Source organism: Crinia signifera, chromosome 12 (assembly GCF_055691185.1).
Source record: "Crinia signifera chromosome 12, ASM5569118v1, whole genome shotgun sequence".
NCBI classification, from domain to species: Eukaryota; Metazoa; Chordata; class Amphibia; order Anura; family Myobatrachidae; genus Crinia; species Crinia signifera.
Genome location: NC_139228.1, coordinates 6,892,307 through 6,915,229, shown reverse-complemented (window position 1 = coordinate 6,915,229; position 22,923 = coordinate 6,892,307). Strand labels below are relative to the sequence as shown.

Here is a 22,923-nt window from a genome sequence, read left to right as displayed (position 1 = left end):
CTACACATCCCAGCATGCTTTGCAATAGTTTTAGCATTCTCTAATAGCAAAACTGTGACAAAGCATGCTGGGATGTGTAGTTTCACAACATCTGGAGGGCCAACGTTGGACATGCCTGCCCTAGTGGATGGAAGGGCATGAAATACCGCCTGTCGGCTCAGTAAAAAAAAAAAACCATGTCCACCTAATGACCCTGTTGACCTAATGCTTGTCGACGTACTTGGTGGTGAGCCAATGACCGTATCCCGTCCGCACACATTATATGATCCCCGCTGCAGTGCTGGGAGGAGGCTGGGAGCACTTGGCGCAGTAACTTCAGCAATATCGGGGCATTAAATATAGATGAGACTGAGGTTCATTTCCTGTCTTCTGCCTGAAACCCGAGCAGACGAGCAGGATCCATTAGCTGCTCCTCAGGGAGCCAGGACTGGGGGTTGGGAGCACTAACAGCCTCCCAAACCATTGCCGCCATCCACAGAATGGAAGCTCTTAGGTCAAGGGTTACATTACAGCTCCTGTCTGACTATGATATAACGAGTGTGCTGGGGGTGCAGCAGCCTCTCATGTAGCTCATGCTGATAACCCATAATAGTCCCCATCCCCCAGCAGACTACATTTCCCAATCTACCCTGCGGTAGAGAGGGAGGGAGCTGTCAGTGCTGAGAGGATGATGGACAAGACAGCGCTGTCTTATCTGCAGAGCATCCATCCTGTCCATCTAATGCCCCGTGCTCTCGTCTGCACAGCTGTCACACAACCTCAGCGCTCTCACCTGCACAGCTGTCACACAACCTCCGCACTCTCACCTGAACAGCTGTCACACGACCTCAGCGCTCTCATCCTCACCTGCACAGCTGTCCCACAACCTCAGCGCTCTCATCCTCACCTGCACAGCTGTCACACATCCTCAGCACTCTCATCCTCACAGCTGTCACACAACCTCAGCACTCTCATCCTCACCTGCACAGCTGTCACACAACCTCAGCGCTCTCATCCTCACCTGCACAGCTGTCACACATCCTCAGCACTCTCATCCTCACAGCTGTCACACAACCTCAGCACTCTCATCCTCACCTGCACAGCTGTCACACAACCTCAGCGCTCTCATCCTCACCTGCACAGCTGTCACACATCCTCAGCACTCTCATCCTCACAGCTGTCACACAACCTCAGCACTCTCATCTGCACAGCTGTCACACAACCTCCGCACTCTCACCTGCACAGCTGTCACACATCCTCAGCACTCTCATCCGCACCTGCACAGTTGTCACACAACCTCAGCACTCTCTTCCTCACAGCTGTCACACAACCTCAGCACTCTCACCTGCACAGCTGTCACACAACCTCAGCGCTCTCATCCTCACCTGCACAGCTGTCACACAACCTCAGCGCTCTCATCCTCACCTGCACAGCTGTCACACAACCTCAGCGCTCTCATCCTCACCTGCACAGCTGTCACACAACCCCAGCGCTCTCATCCTCACCTGCACAGCTGTCACACATCCTCAGCACTCTCATCCTCACCGCTGTCACACAACCTCAGCGCTCTCATCTGCACAGCTGTCACACAACCTCAGCACTCTCACCCGCACCTGCGCAGCTGTCACACAACCTCAGCACTCTCATCCTCACAGCTTTCACACAACCTCAGCACTCTCATCCACACAACTGTCACACAACCTCAGCACTCTAATCTGCACCTGCACAGCTGTCACACAACCTCAGCACTCTCTTCCTCACAGCTGTCACACAACCTCAGCACTCTCATCCTAACAGCTGTCACACAACCTCAGCGCTCTCATCTGCACAGCTGTCACACAACCTCAGCACTCTCACCCGCACCTGCGCAGCTGTCACACAACCTCAGCACTCTCATCCTCACAGCTTTCACACAACCTCAGCACTCTCATCTGCACCTGCACCGCTATCACACAACCCCAGCACTCTCATCCACACAACTGTCACACAACCTCAGCACTCTAATCCGCACCTGCACAGCTGTCACACAACCTCAGCACTCTCTTCCTCACAGCTGTCACACAACCTCAGCACTCTCATCTGCACAGCTGTCACACAACCTCAGCACTCTCATCTGCACAGCTGTCACACAACCTCAGCACTCTCATCCGCACAGCTGTCACACAACCTCAGCACTCTCATCTGCTCCTGCACAACCTCAACATTCTCTCCATCTGCTGGAACTAGACAGCTGCAGGTAACTGGCCTGGTGCTCTCTCTCTATCTGCAGGAACTGGACAGCTGCAGGTAACTGGCCTGGTGCTCTCTCTCCATCTGCAGGAACTGGACAGCTGCAAGTAACTGGCCTGGTGCTCTCTCTCCATCTGCTGGAACTACCCTGAATTGAAGTATCTTGAAAAGGACCAGTGTTGTGCTGAGCACATTGATATTCGGTACTGGACATCCAGAGAGAATAACATGCCAGTGAATGGAGTTTGGGTTCCAGAAGAAACTGTAACCAAGCAAAAAGGTTAGAATTTAAGTGTCAGTGTTTCCTGGTAATTCTACCCATTCTGAGCCTTTCCCTATCAATACTGTGGCAAAATCTTACCTGTCCATCACCGAGAGAGACACATCATCTTATTCTCTAACCATTTCTATTTCTCCTCACCTAATCATCAACCAAACCTTCATCTCCATCACCCAACCACCACCTACACCATACCTCTAATCATTATCTATAGCTCCTCACCCAACCACCACCACCACCATACCTCTAATCATTATCTATAGCTCCTCACCCAACCACCACCTACACCATACCTCTAATCATTATCTATAGCTCCTCACCCAACCACCACCTACACCATACCTCTAATCATTATCTATAGCTCCTCACCCAACCACCACCAAAACCATTCCTCTAATCATTATCTACAGCTCCTCACCCAACCACCATGTAAACCATACCTCTAATCATTATATATAGCTCCTCACCCAACCACCATGTAAACCATACCTCTAATCATTATGTATAGCTCCTCACCCAACCACCATGTAAACCATACCTCTAATCATTATGTATAGCTCCTCACCCAACCACCACCATGTAAACCATACCTCTAATCATTATCTATAGCTCCTCACCCAACCACCACCAAAACCATACCTCTAATCATTATATATAGCTCCTCACCCAACCTCCACCTAAAACATACCTCTAATCATTATGTATAGCTCCTCACCCAACCTTCACCTAAACCATACCTCTAATCATTATCTATAGCTCCTCACCAAACCTCCACCTAAACCATACCTCTAATCATTATCTATAGCTCCTCACCCAACCTCCACCTAAACCATACCTCTAATCATTATCTACAGCTCCTCACCCAACCACCACCTACACCATACCTCTAATCATTATCTAATGCTCCTCACCCAACCTCCACCTAAACCATACCTCTAATCATTATCTATAGCTCCTCATCCAACCACCACCAAAACTTTACCTATAGCAATTAGCCATAGCTCCTCTGATCATTATCCAGGTCTTCTCACCTGCTCTCATGATCCAGACCTCCTCATTTATTTCCCATCCAATGCTCCATAGCATTCAATCATGAAGCAAACCTTACACTGATGTCATTGTGCAGCGTTCCTCGTGCATTCTCTCCCATCTAGCTAGCACTCTGTAGCATTCAGTTGTTCTTTGTAGCTCTTTGCCACAGCCTGGTACTGCCTCACAGCGCACCCACTCATTGTCATTTGCCCAGTATCCAGGGCACCACGAGCGGTGTGCAGACCTGTCCTCTATCCATCATCCAGAACTCATTGTGTAACTGCTGCCTAATGCTCTCTGTCTGCCCATGCAGGTCTCCTCCTCCATCCATCAGTGAAGGCTCTTGGCTCTCGTGGGTCAGTCAGGAGTACCTAAGGTCTGGGATGCCCTCCATTCTGCAGCACACCAGCTGTAGTGCGAGCCAGCCAAGTTTAAGGATGTTCTGACTTCAGGCTGATGTATCACAGGAGGCTTTGTGACTGTCCTGGGACCGTATGACCGTGGGAATGGTTCCAATGGGTCTCCTGTAGAAGGTGTAGCAATGTCCAATGGTGTGTATTGCTGAGAAGGCCTCTCTCTCCATTAGCTGCCGAGTCTGGAAGCTCTGGCCCCAGTATCTTCTGCTGGCTTTCCTTCAGGAGGTAACTGGACCCTGAATGTTTGTTACTGTACTGGAATCATCCAATGGACGATGGTGGCTGAACAGGTAGTGTTTGGACTTCGCTGCCAGATACCCTTCATGGAATCTTGTAAATCTTTAATGGCCATTCTCTTTAATGGCAAGCGGTGGTACAGAGTGTGGCTTTAAGGGTTAAGCTTTCTTCTCAATCGTCCTCTGGGGGCTCCGCGCTGCAGACGTAAGATGGATATTGACACAAACTGACTCTGCAAGGTCTCTCGCAAGTGCCCCCCCCCCCCCTTCCCTGTGATGCTAGACTGGGGGTCTCTTCCTAATGAGTGCCGTCATTGGAATTCTGTTCCGGGATCCAGCTATGCCCTCCCCTACGGATTCCAGCTTCTCTCTCACCGGTCGGACATCCCGCAGCCTGTCGCAGCTCAGGCTGCACCGAGCATGGTCACATGTGCTGCTGGCTTTGGGCTTCGCGCAGGTGATCCTGGGGGTCCTGATTGTCACTTTCAGTCTGGTCACCGCCTCCATTACACCAAATATGAAGATCAAGCACTCGTGCCCATCCTGGGCCGGCTTCTCAGTGAGTGTTGCTGCAAGGCCGTGCTGCACTGCATGTGTGTGTGTGTGGTGTGTATGCTGCACTGCGTGTGTGTGTGGTGTGTATGCTGCACTGCGTGTGTGTGTGGTGTGTATGCTGCACTGCGTGTGTGTGTGGTGTGTATGCTGCACTGCATGTGTGTGTGTGTGGTGTGTATGCTGCACTGCGTGTGTGTGGTGTGTATGCTGCACTGCGTGTGTGTGTGGTGTGTATGCTGCACTGCGTGTGTGTGTGTGTGTGTGGTGTGTATGCTGCACTGCGTGTGTGTGTGGTGTGTATGCTGCACTGCATGTGTGTGTGTGTGGTGTGTATGCTGCACTGCGTGTGTGTGTGTGTGTGTGTGTGGTGTGTATGCTGCACTGCGTGTGTGTGTGGTGTGTATGCTGCACTGCGTGTGTGTGTGTGGTGTGGTGTGTATGCTGCACTGCGTGTGTGTGTGTGTGTGTGTGTGTGTGGTGTGTATGCTGCACTGCGTGTGTGTGTGTGTGGTGTGTATGCTGCACTGCGTGTGTGTGTGTGTGTTGTGTATGCTGCACTGCGTGTGTGTGGTGTGCATGCTGCACTGCGTGTGGTGTGTATGCGGCACTGCATGTGTGTGTTGTGTATTCTGCACTGCGTGTTTGGTGTGTATGCTGCACTGCATGTGTGTGTTGCTTGTGTGTGGTGTGTATGCTGCACTGCATGTGTGTGTGTGTGTGTGGTGTGTATGCTGCACTGTGTGTGTTGTGTATGCTGCACTGCGTGTGTGTCTAATGGTGTGTATGCTGCACTGCATGTGTGTGTGTTGTGTATGCTGCACTGCGTGTGTGTCTAGTGGTGTGTATGCTGCACTGTGTGTGTTGTGTATGCTGCACTGCGTGTGTGTCTAGTGGTGTGTATACTGCACTGCCTGTGTGTGTGTGTATGCTGGACTGCTTGTGTGTTTTTGTTTATGTTTGTACACTGTGTGTTCTGCACTGTATGTGTATGTGTGTGTGTGTGTGTGTGGTGTGTATGCTGCAGTGTGTGTGTCATGTATGCTGTACTGCGTGTGTGTCTAGTGGTGTGTATGCTGCACTGTGTGTGTTGTGTATGCTGCACTGCGTGTGTGTCTAGTGGTGTGTATGCTGCACTGCTTGTGTGTGTGTGTGTGTGTGCTGGACTGCTTGTGTGTGTGTTTGTGTGTATGCTGGACTGCTTGTGTGTTTATGTATGGCTGTACACTGTGTATTTTGCACTGTATATATATATATATATATATATATATATATATATATATATATATATATATGTGTGTGTGTGTGTGTGTGTGTGTGTTTGTACACTGTGTGTTCTGCACTGTATGTGTGTGGTTGTATACTGTGTTTGGTGCACTGTCTGTGTATGGTTGTACACCGTATTCTGCACTGTATGTGTATGTTAGTGTATGGATGTCCATTGTGTATTCTGCACTGTACAGTATGTGTGTGGTGTGTATGCTGCACTGTGTGAATGTGTCTATATATATATATATATATAAAAGAGACACTAATATATATATTATGTTCCTGGCACCGGATTTTTATTGAAGCCACGAGTGCCAACCCGATACACCTACTTACCTATATATATATATATATATATATATATATATATATATAATTTCGGGCATCCGCCCTTTGTCAGGACCCAACACGAAGGGCGGATGCCCGAAACGGCGTAGACCGTTCAGCACATAATAACCCCACGTTTGTTTGCTATGCAACATCCGGAGTGACGCCTATTCTGCTGCTATCTATGGGTGAAACATTGCCCACCAAGGAGGGCACCCGGGCAAGGGATCAAGTGAGTGCGAGGAGTGCCGGACACACAGTACACTGTATTCTGCACTGTATGTGTGTATGTTTGTACACTGTATTAATTCTGTACTGTATGTGTTTGTGTGTGTTTGTACACTGTATTCTGTACTGTATGTGTGTGTGTACACTGTATTCTGTACTGTATGTGTGTGCGTTTGTACACTGTATTCTGTACTGTATGTGTGTGTTTGTGTGTTGTACACTGTATTCTGTCCTGTATGTGTGTGTGTGTGTGTGTGTGTGTGTGTGTGTGTGTGTGTGTTTGTACACTGTATTCTGTCGTGTGTGTGTGTGTGTGTGTTTGGATAGAAACAAAGTCTGGTTCTTTATATGTGGAAAGAAATGATTGAGTGCAATAGCGCTCAGAGGTAACCAAATACAGGAATAGTTTTAACCATATAATAATATAGTCAATATAATACCATACAAAACCCTATACATTACACATCTGAGGTCAACAGGTAAGTAAGTATTAGGAGGGATGGATGGTCCAACTTCATTGAATTCTCCCCTTAACTGTGTGAGGGGGAGATATAATAATAGGCAGCATAGTGCAGGTCAATCGAGTAAAAAAGGTTTTAATAAAAGGATAAATAAATAAAGGAAGGAATAAATAAAGGAAGCTAATTCCGAAACGCGTTAAGCGTGTATCTGGACAGTGTGGCTCCTGGTTAAAGGATAGTGGCAGTGGAGTACCGTGGACTGAGCCCCCCTTGTGGGGACGCGTAATACCTGTGAAGTAATGCGCTGCGCTCGCCACGCTTCGGGCTCGGTGGCTCGTTGCGCTCGCCACACTATATAAAATCAACTCCACGCCGACGTGGATAGTGGGGGTATGAAAAGGTCGGAGGACGCGTACCGCCGCCCCTCGCAGGCTTGCTGCGCTCGCCACGCTTCGTGTTGCCGTTGATCGTGGGGTGCCGTTAACAATGGGGGGGGGGGGGGCATCAGGGTTGGGAAATAATAACAATTGGGGGCTGGGGACAATTTAACATTGGGCACAATGTAAAATCGGGTCTCAGGGACCGTATTACATTGATTCCAATGTAAAAATCTCGTAGATCGAATTCGATTTGGTTGCATGCGATGCGATCAACGCGATTTTTTGGGGTCCCGATGGATACAATTTTTATTGCTGGCGCCGTGCTAGGAAACCAGTACCTTTTTTTTTCTGAATTTCTCGATAAGAAGCATTTGGCCTCGGGGTGCCTTGAAAATATTTTGATGCTAAAAGGGGCAGACTAGATGGGCCAAGTGGTTCTTATCTGCCGTCAAATTCAAATTCCAAGGGTGCCGTGATTCAAACAAGTCTGGGAACCCCTGGTGTAAGGTGTGTGTGTGTGTGTGTGTGTGTGTGTGTGTGTGTGTGTGTGTGTGTGTGTGTGGCTGTACATCGTTTATGGTGTATGTGTGTGTGTGTCTGTACATTGTGTATGGCGTATGTGTGTGTGGCTGTACACTGTGTATGGCGTATGTATGTGTGTGACTGGGGCAGATGTATTAAGCCTTAACAAGCGATAAATGCAAGGGTGATAAGGAGAGATAAACGTCCAGCCAATCACCTGCCAACTGCCATGTTACAGCCTGTGTTTGAAAAAAGTAAGTAAGGAGCTGATTGGCTGGACGTTTATCTCTCCTTATCACTCTTGCATTTATCTCTTGTTAAGGCTTAATACATCTGCCCCTGTGTGTGGCTGTACATTGTGTATGGTGTATGTGTGTGTGTGTGTGTGTGTGTGTGTGTGTGTGTGTGTGTGTGTGTGTGGCTGTGCACTGTGTATGGCGTATGTATGTGTGTGTGGCTGTACACTGTATGGTGCATGTATGTATATGGCTGTATACAGTAATATATATTTATACTGACTGGAGTGATGGCTTCTGCTCACATGTACTAACAAGGAGTAATCCGTTACCATGACAATGGCTGTTTTTTTAAGCAAAGAAGTGGAAATATTTTATAAACTCTGATTTAATTCCTTCTCATCCCTTGTCCAACTCTGCTCCACATTATCACCCCTCACTCATCATCTGGTTACCCCTCACTGCCTGCCCATTGCCCAAGTTCATCTCCACCTTTCTATGCATGGGCATTCTTTGTTCCTCCCTCCTCTCCATCCATCCCGCCCTGCACTTCTTCATCCATCCCCCTGCACTTCTTCATCCATCCCCCCTGCACTTCTTCATCCATCCCCCCTGCACTTCTTCATCCATACCCCCTGCACTTCTTCATCCATACCCCCTGCACTTCTTCATCCATACCCCCTGCACTTCTTCATCCATCCCCCCTGCATTCTCAATCCGTCACCCCCGCACTACTCCATCCGTCACCCCCCGCACTTCTTCATCCATCCCCCCCGCACTTCTTCATCCATCCCCCCTGCACTTCTTCATCCATACCCCCTGCTCTTCATCCTTACCCCCTGCACTTCTTCATCCATCACCCCCTGCACTTCTTCATCCATCGCCCCCTGCACTTCTTCATCCATCCCCCCTGCATTCTCAATCCGTCACCCCCCGCACTTCTCCATCCGTCACCCCCCGCACTTCTCCATCCGTCACCCCCCGCACTTCTTCATCCGTCACCCCCCGCACTTCTCCATCCGTCACCCCCTGCACTTCTCCATCCGTCACCCCCCGCACTTCTCCATCCGTCACCCCCTGCACTTCTCCGTCCGTCACCCCCTGCACTTCTTCGTCCGTCACCTCACTGCACTTCTTCGTCCGTCACCCCACTGCACTTCTTCGTCCGTCACCCCACTGCACTTCTCCATCCGTCACCCACTGCACTTCTTCGTCCGTCACCCACTGCACTTCTTCGTCCATCACCCCACTGCACTTCTTCGTCCGTCACCCCACTGCACTTCTTCGCCCGTCACCCCACTGCACTTCTTCATCCGTCACCCCCTGCACTTCTCCATCCATCACCCCCTGCGCTTCTCCATCCATCACCCCCTGCGCTTCTCCATCCATCACCCCCTGCGCTTCTCCATCCATCACCCCCTGTTTTTCTAAATCTATCCCCCCTGCCCTTCTCCATCCATCACCCCCTGCGGTTCTTCATCCATCACCCTCTGCTTTTCTTAATCCACCCCCCCCTGCTTTTCTTAATCCATCCCCCCTGCACTTCTTCATCCATCACCCCCACTCCTCTTCATACATTCATCCATCATCCCCCTCTCATCTTGCATCACCCCTTCTTCTTCATCCATCATCCCCCTGCACTTCTTCATCCATCACCCCCTCTCCTCTTCTTCCATCACCACCCACTCTTTATCCATCACCCTCCCTCTCCTCTTCATCCATCACCCCAACTCCTCTTCATCCATCACCCCAACTCCTCTTCATCCATCACCCCAACTCCTCTTTATCACCCCCTGCACTTCTTCATCCGTCACCCCTTGCACTTCTTTATCCGTCACCCCCTGCACTTCTTCATCCATCAAACACCTCTGTCTTTCTTCATGCACCCCCTCCTCCTTTTCATCCATCACCCCTCTCTCCTCCTCTTCATGCATCACCCCTTCTCCTCTTCATCCATCAAACACCTCTGCCCTTCTTTCTTTTTCTTCCATCACTTGACGAACCCCATTACATCTGACCTGTTTCCACACCAATAACTCATCCTCTGTATCCTTGACTTCCCCTGACATCTCTTTTCCTGTCTTCCCCATTCCCATTATTTCCTGCTGTTTCTTTTTTTTCTCCTTGCTGGTCAGTTGGCTGTTTCAGGCCTGATTGGCTGCATCTCATGGAAAAAACCCTTCACTTTGGTGGTGAGTATGGTGTACATCCTGCATCATCACGTGGACTATGGCAAGGCTAAAGATGCCAGATACATTTGCACTCCCTTAACCTGACTCTGCTAGAAGACATTCATGGTAGGAGATGGGAGATGAGAGGTGACACTCATGGGTGAGGATGGTGGATGAGTTACAGGCTGGGGATAGGAGGGTAGCACTGATGGGTGAGGATGGTGGGTGTGTTACGGGCTGGGTATAGGAGGGTAGCACTGATGGGTGAGGATGGTGGGTGAGTAACAGGCTGGGGATAGGAGGGTAGCACTGATGGGTGAGGATGGTGGGTGAGTAACAGGCTGGGTATAGAAGGGTAGCACTGATGAGGATGGTGGGTGAGTTACGGGCTGGGGATAGGAGGGTAGCACTGATGGGTGAGGATGGTGGGTGAGTAACAGGCTGGGGATAGGAGGGTAGCACTGATGGGTGAGGATGGTGGGTGAGTTACGGGCTGGGGATAGAAGGGTAGTAGTGATGGGTGAGGATGGTGGGTGAGTAACAGGCTGGGGATAGGAGGGTAGCACTGATGGGTGAGGATGGTGGGTGAGTTACGGGCTGGGTATAGGAGGGTAGCAGTGATGGGTGAGGATGGTGGGTGAGTAACAGGCTGGGGATAGGAGGGTGGCAGTGATGGGTGAGGATGGTGGGTGAGTTACAGGCTGGGGATAGGAGGGTAGCACTGATGGGTGAGGATGGTGGGTGAGTTACGGGCTGGAGATAGGAGGGTAGCACTGATGGGTGAGGATGGTGGGTGAGTTACGGGCTGGGGATAGGAGGGTAGCACTGATGGGTGAGGATGGTGGGTGAGTTACAGGCTGGAGATAGGAGGGTGACACTGATGGGTGAGGATGGTCGGTGAGTTACGGGCTGGAGATAGGAGGGTGACACTGATGAGGATGGTGGGTGAGTTACAGGCTGGGGATAGACCCTTAGTACTGGTCCCAGAGCAGAAGTGGAGCAGTAGGAAAGATGATGGACAGAATCTTACATGATTGACATTTGACCTCCCTCCTAGGTCACTGCCTTCACACTCCTCAGTGCCCTGAGTGTCATGCTCAGCCTGGCTGGCTCCATCCTCTCCTGTCAGAATGGACAACTGGTGAAATCCTTTAATTCCTGTAAGAAGGTGAGTGTGCACTCCAGTGAGAAGTCCTCATGCAGGTGCTCACCAGTCCTCACCTGGCATTTCCTGGTCTCTCCCCATCAGGAAAACAACTGGTGTATTTGCTGTCACCCAGTCACCCAGCAGCAGGTGCCACCAGAATGTGGAGAACTGGAGAAGCTGATCCTGTACCCCAATCACCAGTGTGACAGTATCCGCACCGCTCTGAAGGTAACCCTCCCTGCACATGATCGTGCGATAGAGGAGGTCAGAGGCAGGACACGGGTGTTGGAGGTCAGAGGCAGGACACGGGGTGTTGGAGGTCAGAGGCAGGACACGGGGTGATGGAGTTCAGGAAGAGAACACAGGGTGATGGAGGTCAGGTGCAGGACACAGGGTGTTGGAGGTCAGGGGCAGGACACAGGGTGTTGGAGATCAGGGGCAGGACACAGGGTGTTGGAGATCAGGGGCAGGACACAGGGTGTTGGAGATCAGGGGCAGGACACAGGGTGATGGAGTTCAGGAAGAGGACACAGGGTGTTGGAGGTCAGGGGCAGGATACGGGGTGTTGGAGGTCAGGGGCAGGACACGCGATGTTGGAGGTCAGGGCAGGACACAAGGTGTTGGAGGTCAGGGGCAGGGCACGGGGTGATGGAGGTCAGGGGCAGGACACGGGGTGTCGGAGGTAGTTGGAGGTCAGGGGCAGGACATGGGTTGTTGGAGGTCAGGGGCAGGATACGGGGTGTTGGAGGTCAGGGGCAGGACACAGGGTGTTGGAGGTCAGGGGCAGGACACGGGGTGTTGGAGGTCAGGGGCAGGGCACAGGGTTTTGGAGGTCAGGGCAGGACACGAGGTGTTGGAGGTCAGGGGCAGGGCACGGGGTGATGGAGGTCAGGGGCAGGACACAGGGTGATGGAGTTCTGGAGCAGGACACTGGGTGTTGGAGGTCAGGGGCAGGATACGGGGTGTTGGAGGTCAGGGGCAGGATACGGGGTGTTGGAGGTCAGGGGCAGGATACGGGGTGTTGGAGGTCAGGGGCAGGACACAGGGTGTTGGAGGTCAGGGACAGGACACAGGGTGTTGGAGGTCAGGGGCAGGACACAGGGTGATGGAGTTCAAGAAGAGGACACAGGGTGATGGAGGTCAGGGGCAGGACACAGGGTGATGGAGTTCAGGGGCAGGATATGGGGTGTTGGTGGTCAGGGGCAGTATACGGGGTGTTGGAGGTCAGGGGCAGGATACGGGGTGTTGGAGGTCAGGGGCAGGACACGGGGTGTTGGAGGTAGTTGGAGGTCAGGGGCAGGATACGGGGTGTTGGAGGTCAGGGGCAGGACACGGGGTGTTGGAGGTCAGGAGCAGGACATGGGGTGTTGGAGGTCAGGAGCAGGACACGCGATGTTGGAGGTCAGGGCAGGACACAAGGTGTTGGAGGTCAGGGGCAGGGCACGGGGTGATGGAGGTCAGGGGCAGGACACGGGGTGTCGGAGGTAGTTGGAGGTCAGGGGCAGGACATGGGTTGTTGGAGGTCAGGGGCAGGATACGGGGTGTTGGAGGTCAGGGGCAGGACACAGGGTGTTGGAGGTCAGGGGCAGGACACGGGGTGTTGGAGGTCAGGGGCAGGGCACAGGGTTTTGGAGGTCAGGGCAGGACACGAGGTGTTGGAGGTCAGGGGCAGGGCACGGGGTGATGGAGGTCAGGGGCAGGACACAGGGTGATGGAGTTCTGGAGCAGGACACTGGGTGTTGGAGGTCAGGGGCAGGATACGGGGTGTTGGAGGTCAGGGGCAGGATACGGGGTGTTGGAGGTCAGGGGCAGGATACGGGGTGTTGGAGGTCAGGGGCAGGACACAGGGTGTTGGAGGTCAGGGACAGGACACAGGGTGATGGAGTTCAAGAAGAGGACACAGGGTGATGGAGGTCAGGGGCAGGACACAGGGTGATGGAGTTCAGGGGCAGGATATGGGGTGTTGGTGGTCAGGGGCAGTATACGGGGTGTTGGAGGTCAGGGGCAGGATACGGGGTGTTGGAGGTCAGGGGCAGGACACGGGGTGTTGGAGGTAGTTGGAGGTCAGGGGCAGGATACGGGGTGATGGAGTTCAGGGGCAGGACACGGGGTGTTGGAGGTCAGGAGCAGGACATGGGGTGTTGGAGGTCAGGAGCAGGACACGCGATGTTGGAGGTCAGGGCAGGACACAAGGTGTTGGAGGTCAGGGGCAGGGCACGGGGTGATGGAGGTCAGGGGCAGGACACGGGGTGTCGGAGGTAGTTGGAGGTCAGGGGCAGGACATGGGTTGTTGGAGGTCAGGGGCAGGATACGGGGTGTTGGAGGTCAGGGGCAGGACACAGGGTGTTGGAGGTCAGGGGCAGGACACGGGGTGTTGGAGGTCAGGGGCAGGGCACAGGGTTTTGGAGGTCAGGGCAGGACATGAGGTGTTGGAGGTCAGGGGCAGGGCACGGGGTGATGGAGGTCAGGGGCAGGACACAGGGTGATGGAGTTCTGGAGCAGGACACTGGGTGTTGGAGGTCAGGGGCAGGATACGGGGTGTTGGAGGTCAGGGGCAGGATACGGGGTGTTGGAGGTCAGGGGCAGGATACGGGGTGTTGGAGGTCAGGGGCAGGACACAGGGTGTTGGAGGTCAGGGACAGGACACAGGGTGATGGAGTTCAAGAAGAGGACACAGGGTGATGGAGGTCAGGGGCAGGACACAGGGTGATGGAGTTCAGGGGCAGGATATGGGGTGTTGGTGGTCAGGGGCAGTATACGGGGTGTTGGAGGTCAGGGGCAGGATACGGGGTGTTGGAGGTCAGGGGCAGGACACGGGGTGTTGGAGGTAGTTGGAGGTCAGGGGCAGGATACGGGGTGATGGAGTTCAGGGGCAGGACACGGGGTGTTGGAGGTCAGGGGCAGGACACGGGGTGTTGGAGGTCAGGGGCAGGATACGGGGTGTTGGAGGTCAGGGGCAGGACACGGGGTGTTGGAGGTCAGGGGCAGGATACGGGGTGTTGGAGGTCAGGGGCAGGGCACGGGGTGTTGGAGGTCAGGGGCAGTGCACGGTGTGTTGGAGGTCAGGGGCAGGCCATGCACTGTCACGTCGGAGGGGGACTGGAGCTGGAGTGTAATGGAAGCTGGGTTCCTTAATAAACTTAGACTGCATAGAGAGTACTGAAAGTCTGTGGAGGAACCCCTCACTGGGGAAGATTGAGTCTCTGGAAGACTAGATGAACCAGGCAGTAACTGGTAAGTATGGATAGGCTCAGATTGAAAAGAACAATGACGCGGACTGCTGAGTAAGGTCAGTGCAGGTAAGTACACACTGGGTATCACTATGGTCCTCACAGGAGAGGTGCACCGATGATGATGATAACAGCATACCTCCCAACTGTCACGATTTTAGAGGGACAGTCCCGATTTTCGGGTCCTGTCCCGCTGTCCCACCCGCGGCAGGCATTGTCCCACTGCGGGGGGGTGGCAGTTGGGAGACCCCCAATCTAGTAGAATAGATGCTGTGCGCATGCGCACAGCGTCTATTCTCGTATGAAAATGAGGTTGTGACTAATTAGCATAAGCCGCGCCCTCATTTACATATGCCCGCCCCCCTTTTCGGGCGAGTGTCCCTATTTCATACGGACAGAAGTTGGGAGGTATGTAACAGCAACAGCAGGTATCTGTATTTAGTGCAGATATTGATGTTTGTCTCTCTGACTGCTGACTTGACAGCTGTAGTGAGGATGTAGCAAGGTAGGTAACAATAGCAGTAGATAGACCAGCAGGTGTAGAAGACAATCAGAAAACCAGGTATTCTGATAGTGGACGCAATGTCTTGGACTGGACACTAGAGGGAGTCAGGATGCAGGCAGAGTGGAATGCTGCAGGTGCTGGATTAGCAGAAGTACTAGAGTACTGTGGAAGCTGCTATTCATAGGGCATCATTGTATTGGCTGACTTCTGGCTCCAGTCTCAGTGTATATATAGGCGGAGCCTGTAAGTGATTGGCTGTTGCAGGATGATGTCAGAATAACCATTCCCGGATTGGCTGGTGAACTCTTGTATATGAAACCAATATGGCTGCTCCCATGTTTGAGACACAAATTATGTTTGGTGTGCATTTGGAAAGGCCTGAGGCCTGTAACAGAGAGAAGGCCCAGTGCTGGGAGTTTGTGAGCAACAAGGCTGCAGACTGTGTTCAGCTGTACTCGCTGGGAGAATATCATGGGAGACGCTGACCGTGCGCACCCGGTGCCAGACAGACACTGGGACGCTGTAGCGCTGACCTGGATTATAGTCTCTGAGCAAGCCTGCAGGATATGCTGCACAGCTGCAGCATCAGGCGACCACTGGAGAGACTGGGGGATCTGTGCTGTGATCCGCACTCACACAGGACTGAGGATATCCAGACCTGGAGCACAGTGACAGTCCGGAGAGACACAGTAGAGGTAAAAATAGTATTTGTATTACCTGGATCGTGACATGCAAGGGCCGATGGTCCCAAAGTTGGGCCAAGTTCTGGGTGACAGAGGGGTCACTGATCCTCCCGGGGACTGACAGCTGTAATAAGGGGGGTGAAATGGAGAAGATGAAGTGGGGTGAGGTGTTGGCGTTGGACTGGCAGCTGTAATAAGGGGGGCTGAGATGAGATATAATTGTGTTACAGGCGGACTGATACTGATGTCAGGTGACCCTACATCCATGTTGGTTCCTCCTGTGGTCAAGTCCTGTGGCGGCGCAGGTGGTGGTATGTTCCCCTCTTACTGACTGTTCTCTGTGTGTCCTAGGACCTGTTGTTCAGTGTTTGTGGCCTCACCATCTTTTCCACCATCATCTGCACCCTGTCCGCTGTCATCTGCTGCATTCAGATTTTCTCATTGGATGTCACCCATGTAGTAAGTTCTGTACAGTGAGTGCAGACACCTCAGCCACCGTCGCTGCCCCTCAGACCCTGAACACCTATTACCCTCTCTCTCTCTTTGCCCCCAGCTGGCTCCACAGAGGTCCATGTCCATCAACCTGGAGTGTTTCTCCCCCCAGGACACGATCCTGCAAGGCATGATTGAGTGTGAGGAGTTTGTGCCTCCAGTGCCTCCACCTCCATATTACCCCCCGGAGTACACGTGTAGCTCCGAGACGGATGCACAGAGGTAAGAGACTCTCGCACTAATACGATTTCTGCATGATGGAGTGCGGATATGCACTATAGGGCACTTTCCCCAGACACCTACTTCCTGCCAATCACCTTGCAAATAGAAAAAGTACTGGGCTTTCATTGCTGGAAGGTGGTGGACGCACATCGTGGCCTATCAATAATCCTCCGCTGTGCGAATTGACAGTGGTGTGATCAGATCTGAATCGGTCCGTAGTTTGGGAGCCAATTAACCTACCAGTCTGTGTTTGGTGTGCGGGAGGAAACCGGAGTACCTGGAGGAAACGCACGCAAGCACATAGGGAGCAGACAAACTCCACAGCGTTAGACCATGGTGGGAATCTCATGACCTCAGTGTTGTTAGGCTGCAATGCTCACCATTACCCCAGCCATGCTGCCCACTTATCTGGTGATGCATACAGCACACATGCATGGCACATGTTGGGCAGCAGTGCAGCGTTCTGATACTACATATCGGCCAGTCTCTGCAGACATAAGCACACACCTGTGTAACAAGCAGTAGTCATGGTTACATGGAATCCTCTCCTCTATATTTACAGTATCACATACAATGGATCGATGGACAGCCCCATTCCGCTCTACCCCACAGACTTTCCACCCTCTTATGAGAGTGTCATGGGGATCCGAGAGGACAGTCAGGTGAGGGAGGCAATGGTGGTGGCACCTGTGCTGTTTAGTGTCTGCAACTGGGGGGGAAGTCCTCACAATGCTCCTTTACTCACAGGCCACATTGTTTGATGCCCAAGCAAATGAAGTCTCCTGCGTCAGTGTATCAGACAGGATCGTGTCCAATGGTCACAGCGGTAATGGTGAGTGGGTGGTAATAAGCCACAAACGCGAGTTGTCCGAGGTAACAGACAAGCAATAAGATTACATGTGGAATTATTAGTAATGGGATATGGGAGAGAATTGATAAAGATCACACTGGCAGTACTGGTAAATGGGAGCTCATATAGACAAGAGTCCGGCATTGGGAGTCATGGAGAGCCTGATGAGATACGAGACTCACCATAGTGGTAACGATGAGTTGGTGGAGATTAGTGACTTACTATAGTGGTAACGATGAGTTAGATGAGAATAGAGACTTACCATCGTGGTAACGATGAGTTAGATGAGAATAGAGACTTACCATAGCGGTAACGATGAGTTGGTGGAGAATTGAGACTTACCATAGTGGTAACGATGAGTAAGATGAGAATAGAGACTCACCATAGGGGTAAAGATGAGTTGGTGGAGAATAAGGACTCACCATAGTGGTAACAATGAGTTGGTGGAGATTAGAGACTTACTATAGTGGTAACGATGAGTTGGTGGAGATTAGAGACTCACCATAGTGGTAACGATGAGTTAGATGACAATAGAGACTGACCATAGTGGTTACGATGAGTTAGATGACAATAGAGACTGACCATAGTGGTTACGATGAGTTAGATGAGAATAGAGACTTACCATAGTGGTTACGATGAGTTAGATGAGAATAGAGGCTTTCCATAGTGGTAACAATAAGTTAGATGAGAATAGAGACTTACCATGAGTTGGTGGAGAATAAAGACTCACCATAGTGGTAACAATGAGTTGGTGGAGATTAGAGACTCACCATAGTGGTAATGATGAGTTGGTGGAGATTGGAGACTCACCATAGTGGTAACGATGAGTTAGATGAGAATAGAGACTTACCATAGTGGTAACGATGAGTTGGTAGAGAATAGAGACTTACCATAGTGGTAACGATGAGTTAGATGAGAATAGAGACTCACCATAGGTGTAAAGATGAGTTGGTGGAGAATAGAGACTCACCATAGTGGTAACAATGAGTTGGTGGAGATTAGAGACTTACTATAGTGGTAAGGATGAGTTGGTGGAGATTGGAAATTGACCATAGTGGTAACGATGAGTAGGTGGAGATTAGAGACTCACCATAGTGGTAACAATGAGTTGGTGGAGAATAGAGACTTACCATAGTGGTAACGATGAGTTAGATGAGAATAGAGACTTACCATAGTGGTAACAATGAGTTAGATGAGAATAGAGACTCAACATAGTAGAAATTATGAGTTGGTGGAGATTGGAAATTGACCATAGTGGTAACGATGAGTAGGTGGGGATTAGAGACGCACCATAGTGGTAACGATGAGTTGGTGGAGATTAGAGACTCACCATAGTGGTAACGATGAGTTAGATGAGAATAGAGACTTACCATAGTGGTAACGATGAGTTAGGTGAGAATAGAGACTTAACATAGTGGTAACGATGAGTTGGTGGAGAATAGAGACTTACCATAGTGGTAACGATGAGTTAGATGAGAATAGAGACTCACCATAGGGGTAACAATGAGTTAGATGAGAATAGAGACTCACCATAGTAGGAATGATGAGTTGGTGGAGATTGGAAATTTACCATAGTGGTAACGATGAGTAGGTGGGGATTAGAGACTCACCATAGTGGTAACGATGAGTTGGTGGAGATTAGAGACTCACCATAGTGGTAACAATGAGTTAGATGAGAATAGAGACTCACCATAGTAGGAATGATGAGTTGGTGGAGATTGGAAATTTACCATAGTGGTAACGATGATTTGGTGGAGATTAGAGACTCACCATAGTGGTCACAATGAGTTAGATGAAAATAGAGACTCACCATAGGGGTAAAGATGAGTTGGTGGAGAATAGAGACTGACCATAGTGGTAAGAATGAGTTAGATGAGAATAGAGACTCAACATAGTAGAAATGATGAGTTGGAAATTGACCATAGTGGTAACGATGAGTTGGTGGAGATTAGAGACACACCATAGTGGTCACAATGAGTTAAATGAAAATAGAGACTTACCATTGTGGTAAAGATGAGTTGGTGGAGAATATAGACTTACCATAGTGGTAAAGATGAGTTGGTGGAGATTAGAGACTCACCATAGTGGTAAAGATGAGTTGGTGGAGAATAGAGAGTTACCATAGTGGTAACAATGAGTTAGATGAGAATAGAGACTCACCATAGGGGTAAAGATGAGTTGGTGGAGAATAGAGACTCACCATAGGGGTAAAGATGAGTTGGTGGAGAATAGAGACTGACCATAGTGGTAACAATGAGTTAGATGAGAATAGAGACTCAACATAGTAGAAATGATGAGTTGGTGGAGATTGGAAATTGACCATAGTGGTAACGATGAGTTGGTGGAGATTAGAGACTCACCATAGTGGTCACAATGAGTTAGATGAAAATAGAGACTTACCATCGTGGTAAAGATGAGTTGGTGGAGATTAGAGACTCCCCATAGTGGTAAAGATGAGTTGGTGGAGAATAGAGACTCACCATAGTGGTAAAGATGAGTTGGTGGAGAATAGAGACTCACCATAGTGGTAATGATGAGTTGGTGGAGATTAGAGACTCACCATAGTGGTAACGATGAGTTGGTGGAGAATAGAGACTCACCATAGTGGTAATGATGAGTTGGTGGAGAATAGAGAGTTACCATAGTGGTAACGATGCGTTGGTGGAGAATAGAGACTTACCATAGTGGTACTGATGAGTTGGTGGAGAATAGAGACTTATCATAGTGGTAATGATGAGTTGGTGGAGAGTAAAGACTAGCTATAGTGGTGAAGAGGTACCAGTAATAAGGATAATGGGCAGTTGAGATCTATTGGGATTGTCCAATGCATTGTGTGAGCGACTGAGACCTCTCTCTCTGTTACAGAAGACAGTAGCCCATCTGAAGACTCCGTCCTCCTGGAGATGCAGGGCTCTGACCCCTCTGTGGATTATGTCCTGTACCGATCCATCCAGCGTAGCCGCGCTGATTACTGCCTGAGTGTGGACTGCGGGCAGTGTGGACATCATCAGCAGAGCCCCACCCTCAGTCTGCAAGGACCATTTGAGGTGGTGGCCATACCTCAGAATAAAGGAGGACGCTCCTTCTCCTGCTCCACCCCTAGTGCTTGTCTTGAGCCACTGCCACATGCAGGAGGTGGTACCACTCGGAGCTGTAACCGGTTGGAGAGCATTGGGGGTTCCGGTGGTCCCTGCTTTCCAGAACTAAGACTGAAGGGAAAAATTCAGCGAGAAAGAGAAGGGAGCAGAAGTTCTGGATGTTCTCTCCATCATACGTCTCCCTGTCAGGCCCCTGACTGCCCCCATCGCAGGTACAGCGAGAATACCCGGCCTAAGGCACTGTGCGTAGCTGTGACTCCGCGACTTGTCATCCGTTCACACAGTGACCCGGTGATCTCCACTATTCTAGCAACAGGTGAGCCAGAATACACCTACCTTTCCTCATATATGTAGCTGTAGATGGAGGGGTCTGCAAGGCAAAGTATTGATCACTCAGCCCTACAGTGATGAAATCATAGCATCTTATGTTGTCCCTTGAAGATGATGTCAACTCAGGTCCAATTAATTTCAATCACTTTGCTTCGGTTTCTTTTCTTTCAGAATTTGGGGACACCGAATTCACTAAAGTTGTAGAAGAGGACAATTTATCTGAGTCATCTGTGGATACAGGTCAGGAGTGGTCCAACCATTGGGGAAGGAGGGGGGATCAGAGGGTGAACATTGTACATGATACATTATTTGTTGTCTGTCCCACAGCTCTCTGTACTGAGTCCAGTCTGCACAGGCGACGGCTGCCCGCCTCTCCCACTCTCTTCCGCACAAGCTCAGCCGGAAAAAGCAGATACAACTTACCGCACAGGACCGTTCAGCGACTCTCCAGAAGTGGGGCCCTGTCTCTGGGAGACCTGAAGGGTGGACGTAACGCACGCGTGCTGGTAGCAAGGTTTCTACATCGATCTCGGAGAAGCTTGAAGGAGGGAGGAGACAACTCCAAGCAGGTGAGACACTGTCCTCTTCTTTTAAAAAAAAAAAAAAACTTTCTTCATGGTTTATTATGATTTCTGAATGTAAGGAGGAGTTATGGAAATTATGTTATTCAGGGTTAATTTTCTTGTTTGTTTTACAGACTCTCAAAAGTCCTTTATCTGTGGACAATGAAAGATCTCAAGTTGGCTTGTCCTTGCAGAGCTGTGGAGACCTTAGCTCATCTTCCTCTCTTCGACGTCTCCTGTCCACCAGTCGAACTAGACGTCCTCATAGCCTGAATGGGACATACAAAGAGAGCGCGGTGTGAGAGACTGTTCCTCCAGCCACTGGGAATATCCCATACTATGGACAAAGTAACTTTTGGATGCCACAGAACCCCATTTGTGCCAATAGTGGTGGCAGCCTTGTACCACAGAGAGCATAGCACCAGGGATTGACAGCACAAGAAGTGACCTTATAGCATATGTTCCTTGTTTCTACCCAGATTGCTGGACCTGTACCCCCACTATGTTCCCGGACACTCAGATCATCAAATCCAGGCACTAACCCATTGCTTTGCATGTCCATTTATTCTGTACTCTAAAGTCCAATGTTTCTGCTATTGAAGGGCTACCACCAACCTCGCCTGCGTACCCAACACCTGTACGATGAGGACATTGCTGCTGTGAATGAATTAATAAGATACAATATGACAATGCAATGCTTTATTTTCAGTAAATACATCTACAGACACACATTCTGCTTGTTATAGTGTTTGTGGTTTAGCTGAGCCTGCAGGAGGGCAAAATGTGTGTTGAGCTAGGTCAGAAGAGATTGTGTTTAGGTCTGGGCCGGGGTGTGGTGGAATATAGTATATTCTCTTGGTTGTGGTGTAGTGTGATGAAGGCCATGCTCTGGACTAAGGTGTGGTGGGATAGATCTAGATTACAGTGTGATGTGATGGGGGCCATGCTTTGGGCTGAGGTGTGGTTATATAGATCTAGATTGCACTGCGGTGTGATGGAGGCCATGCTCTGGGCTGAGGAGTGGTTAGATAGATCTAGATTGCAGTGTGGTGTGATGGAGGCCATGCTCTGGGCTGAGGTGAGGTGGGATATATCTAGATTGCAGTGTGATGTGATGGGGGCCATGCTCTGGGCTGAGGTGTGCTTATATAGATCTAGATTGTACTGCGGTGTGATGGAGGCCATGCTTTGGGCTGAGGTGTGGTTATATAGATCTAGATTGCAGTGTGGTGTGATGGGGGCCATGCTCTGGGCTGAGGTGTGGTTTTATAGATCTAGATTGCAGTGTGGTGTGATTGAGGCCATGCTCTGGGCTGAGGGGAGGTGGGATATATCTAGATTGCAGTGTGGTGTGATGGAGGCCATGCTCTGGGCTGAGGTGAAGTGGGATATATCTAGATTGCAGTGTGGTGTGATGGAGGCCATGCTTTGGGCTGAGGTGTGGTTATATAGATCTAGATTGCAGTGTGGTGTGATGGAGGCCAT

At 50.6% G+C, this 22,923-nt stretch overlaps 1 protein-coding gene across 2 annotated transcripts; it reads left to right on the top strand.

Moving 5' to 3' along the window:
* The first annotated feature begins 310 nt into the window (after positions 1-310).
* ENTREP3 (endosomal transmembrane epsin interactor 3) lies at positions 311-22,169 on the top strand. 2 transcript variants are annotated; one of them, XM_083167087.1, is made up of 14 exons: positions 311-2,215; positions 2,299-2,488; positions 3,834-4,731; positions 10,283-10,339; positions 11,376-11,486; positions 11,568-11,693; positions 16,235-16,342; positions 16,437-16,597; positions 17,160-17,259; positions 17,345-17,429; positions 20,313-20,861; positions 21,047-21,115; positions 21,203-21,444; positions 21,573-22,169. In XM_083167087.1, exons 3-14 carry the CDS (start codon positions 4,474-4,476, stop codon positions 21,738-21,740), a joined length of 2,034 nt encoding a protein of 677 aa, XP_083023213.1. In that variant the 5' UTR covers positions 311-2,215; positions 2,299-2,488; positions 3,834-4,473; the 3' UTR covers positions 21,741-22,169. The 2 variants fall into 2 exon arrangements, with proteins under 2 accessions (XP_083023213.1, XP_083023214.1); XM_083167088.1 differs by having other exon boundaries at positions 311-2,265.
* Positions 22,170-22,923: the final 754 nt, after the last annotated feature.

Bases quoted from the DNA above. Each gene is read 5' to 3' on its own strand.
- ENTREP3 (XM_083167087.1), top strand. From the start codon at position 4,474: ATGAGTGCCGTCATTGGAATTCTGTTCCGGGATCCAGCTATGCCCTCC. The intron at 4,732-10,282 runs GTGAGTGTTGCT...CTTGCTGGTCAG, and splicing joins CATCCTGGGCCGGCTTCTCA to TTGGCTGTTTCAGGCCTGAT. The intron at 11,487-11,567 runs GTGAGTGTGCAC...TCTCCCCATCAG, and splicing joins CCTTTAATTCCTGTAAGAAG to GAAAACAACTGGTGTATTTG.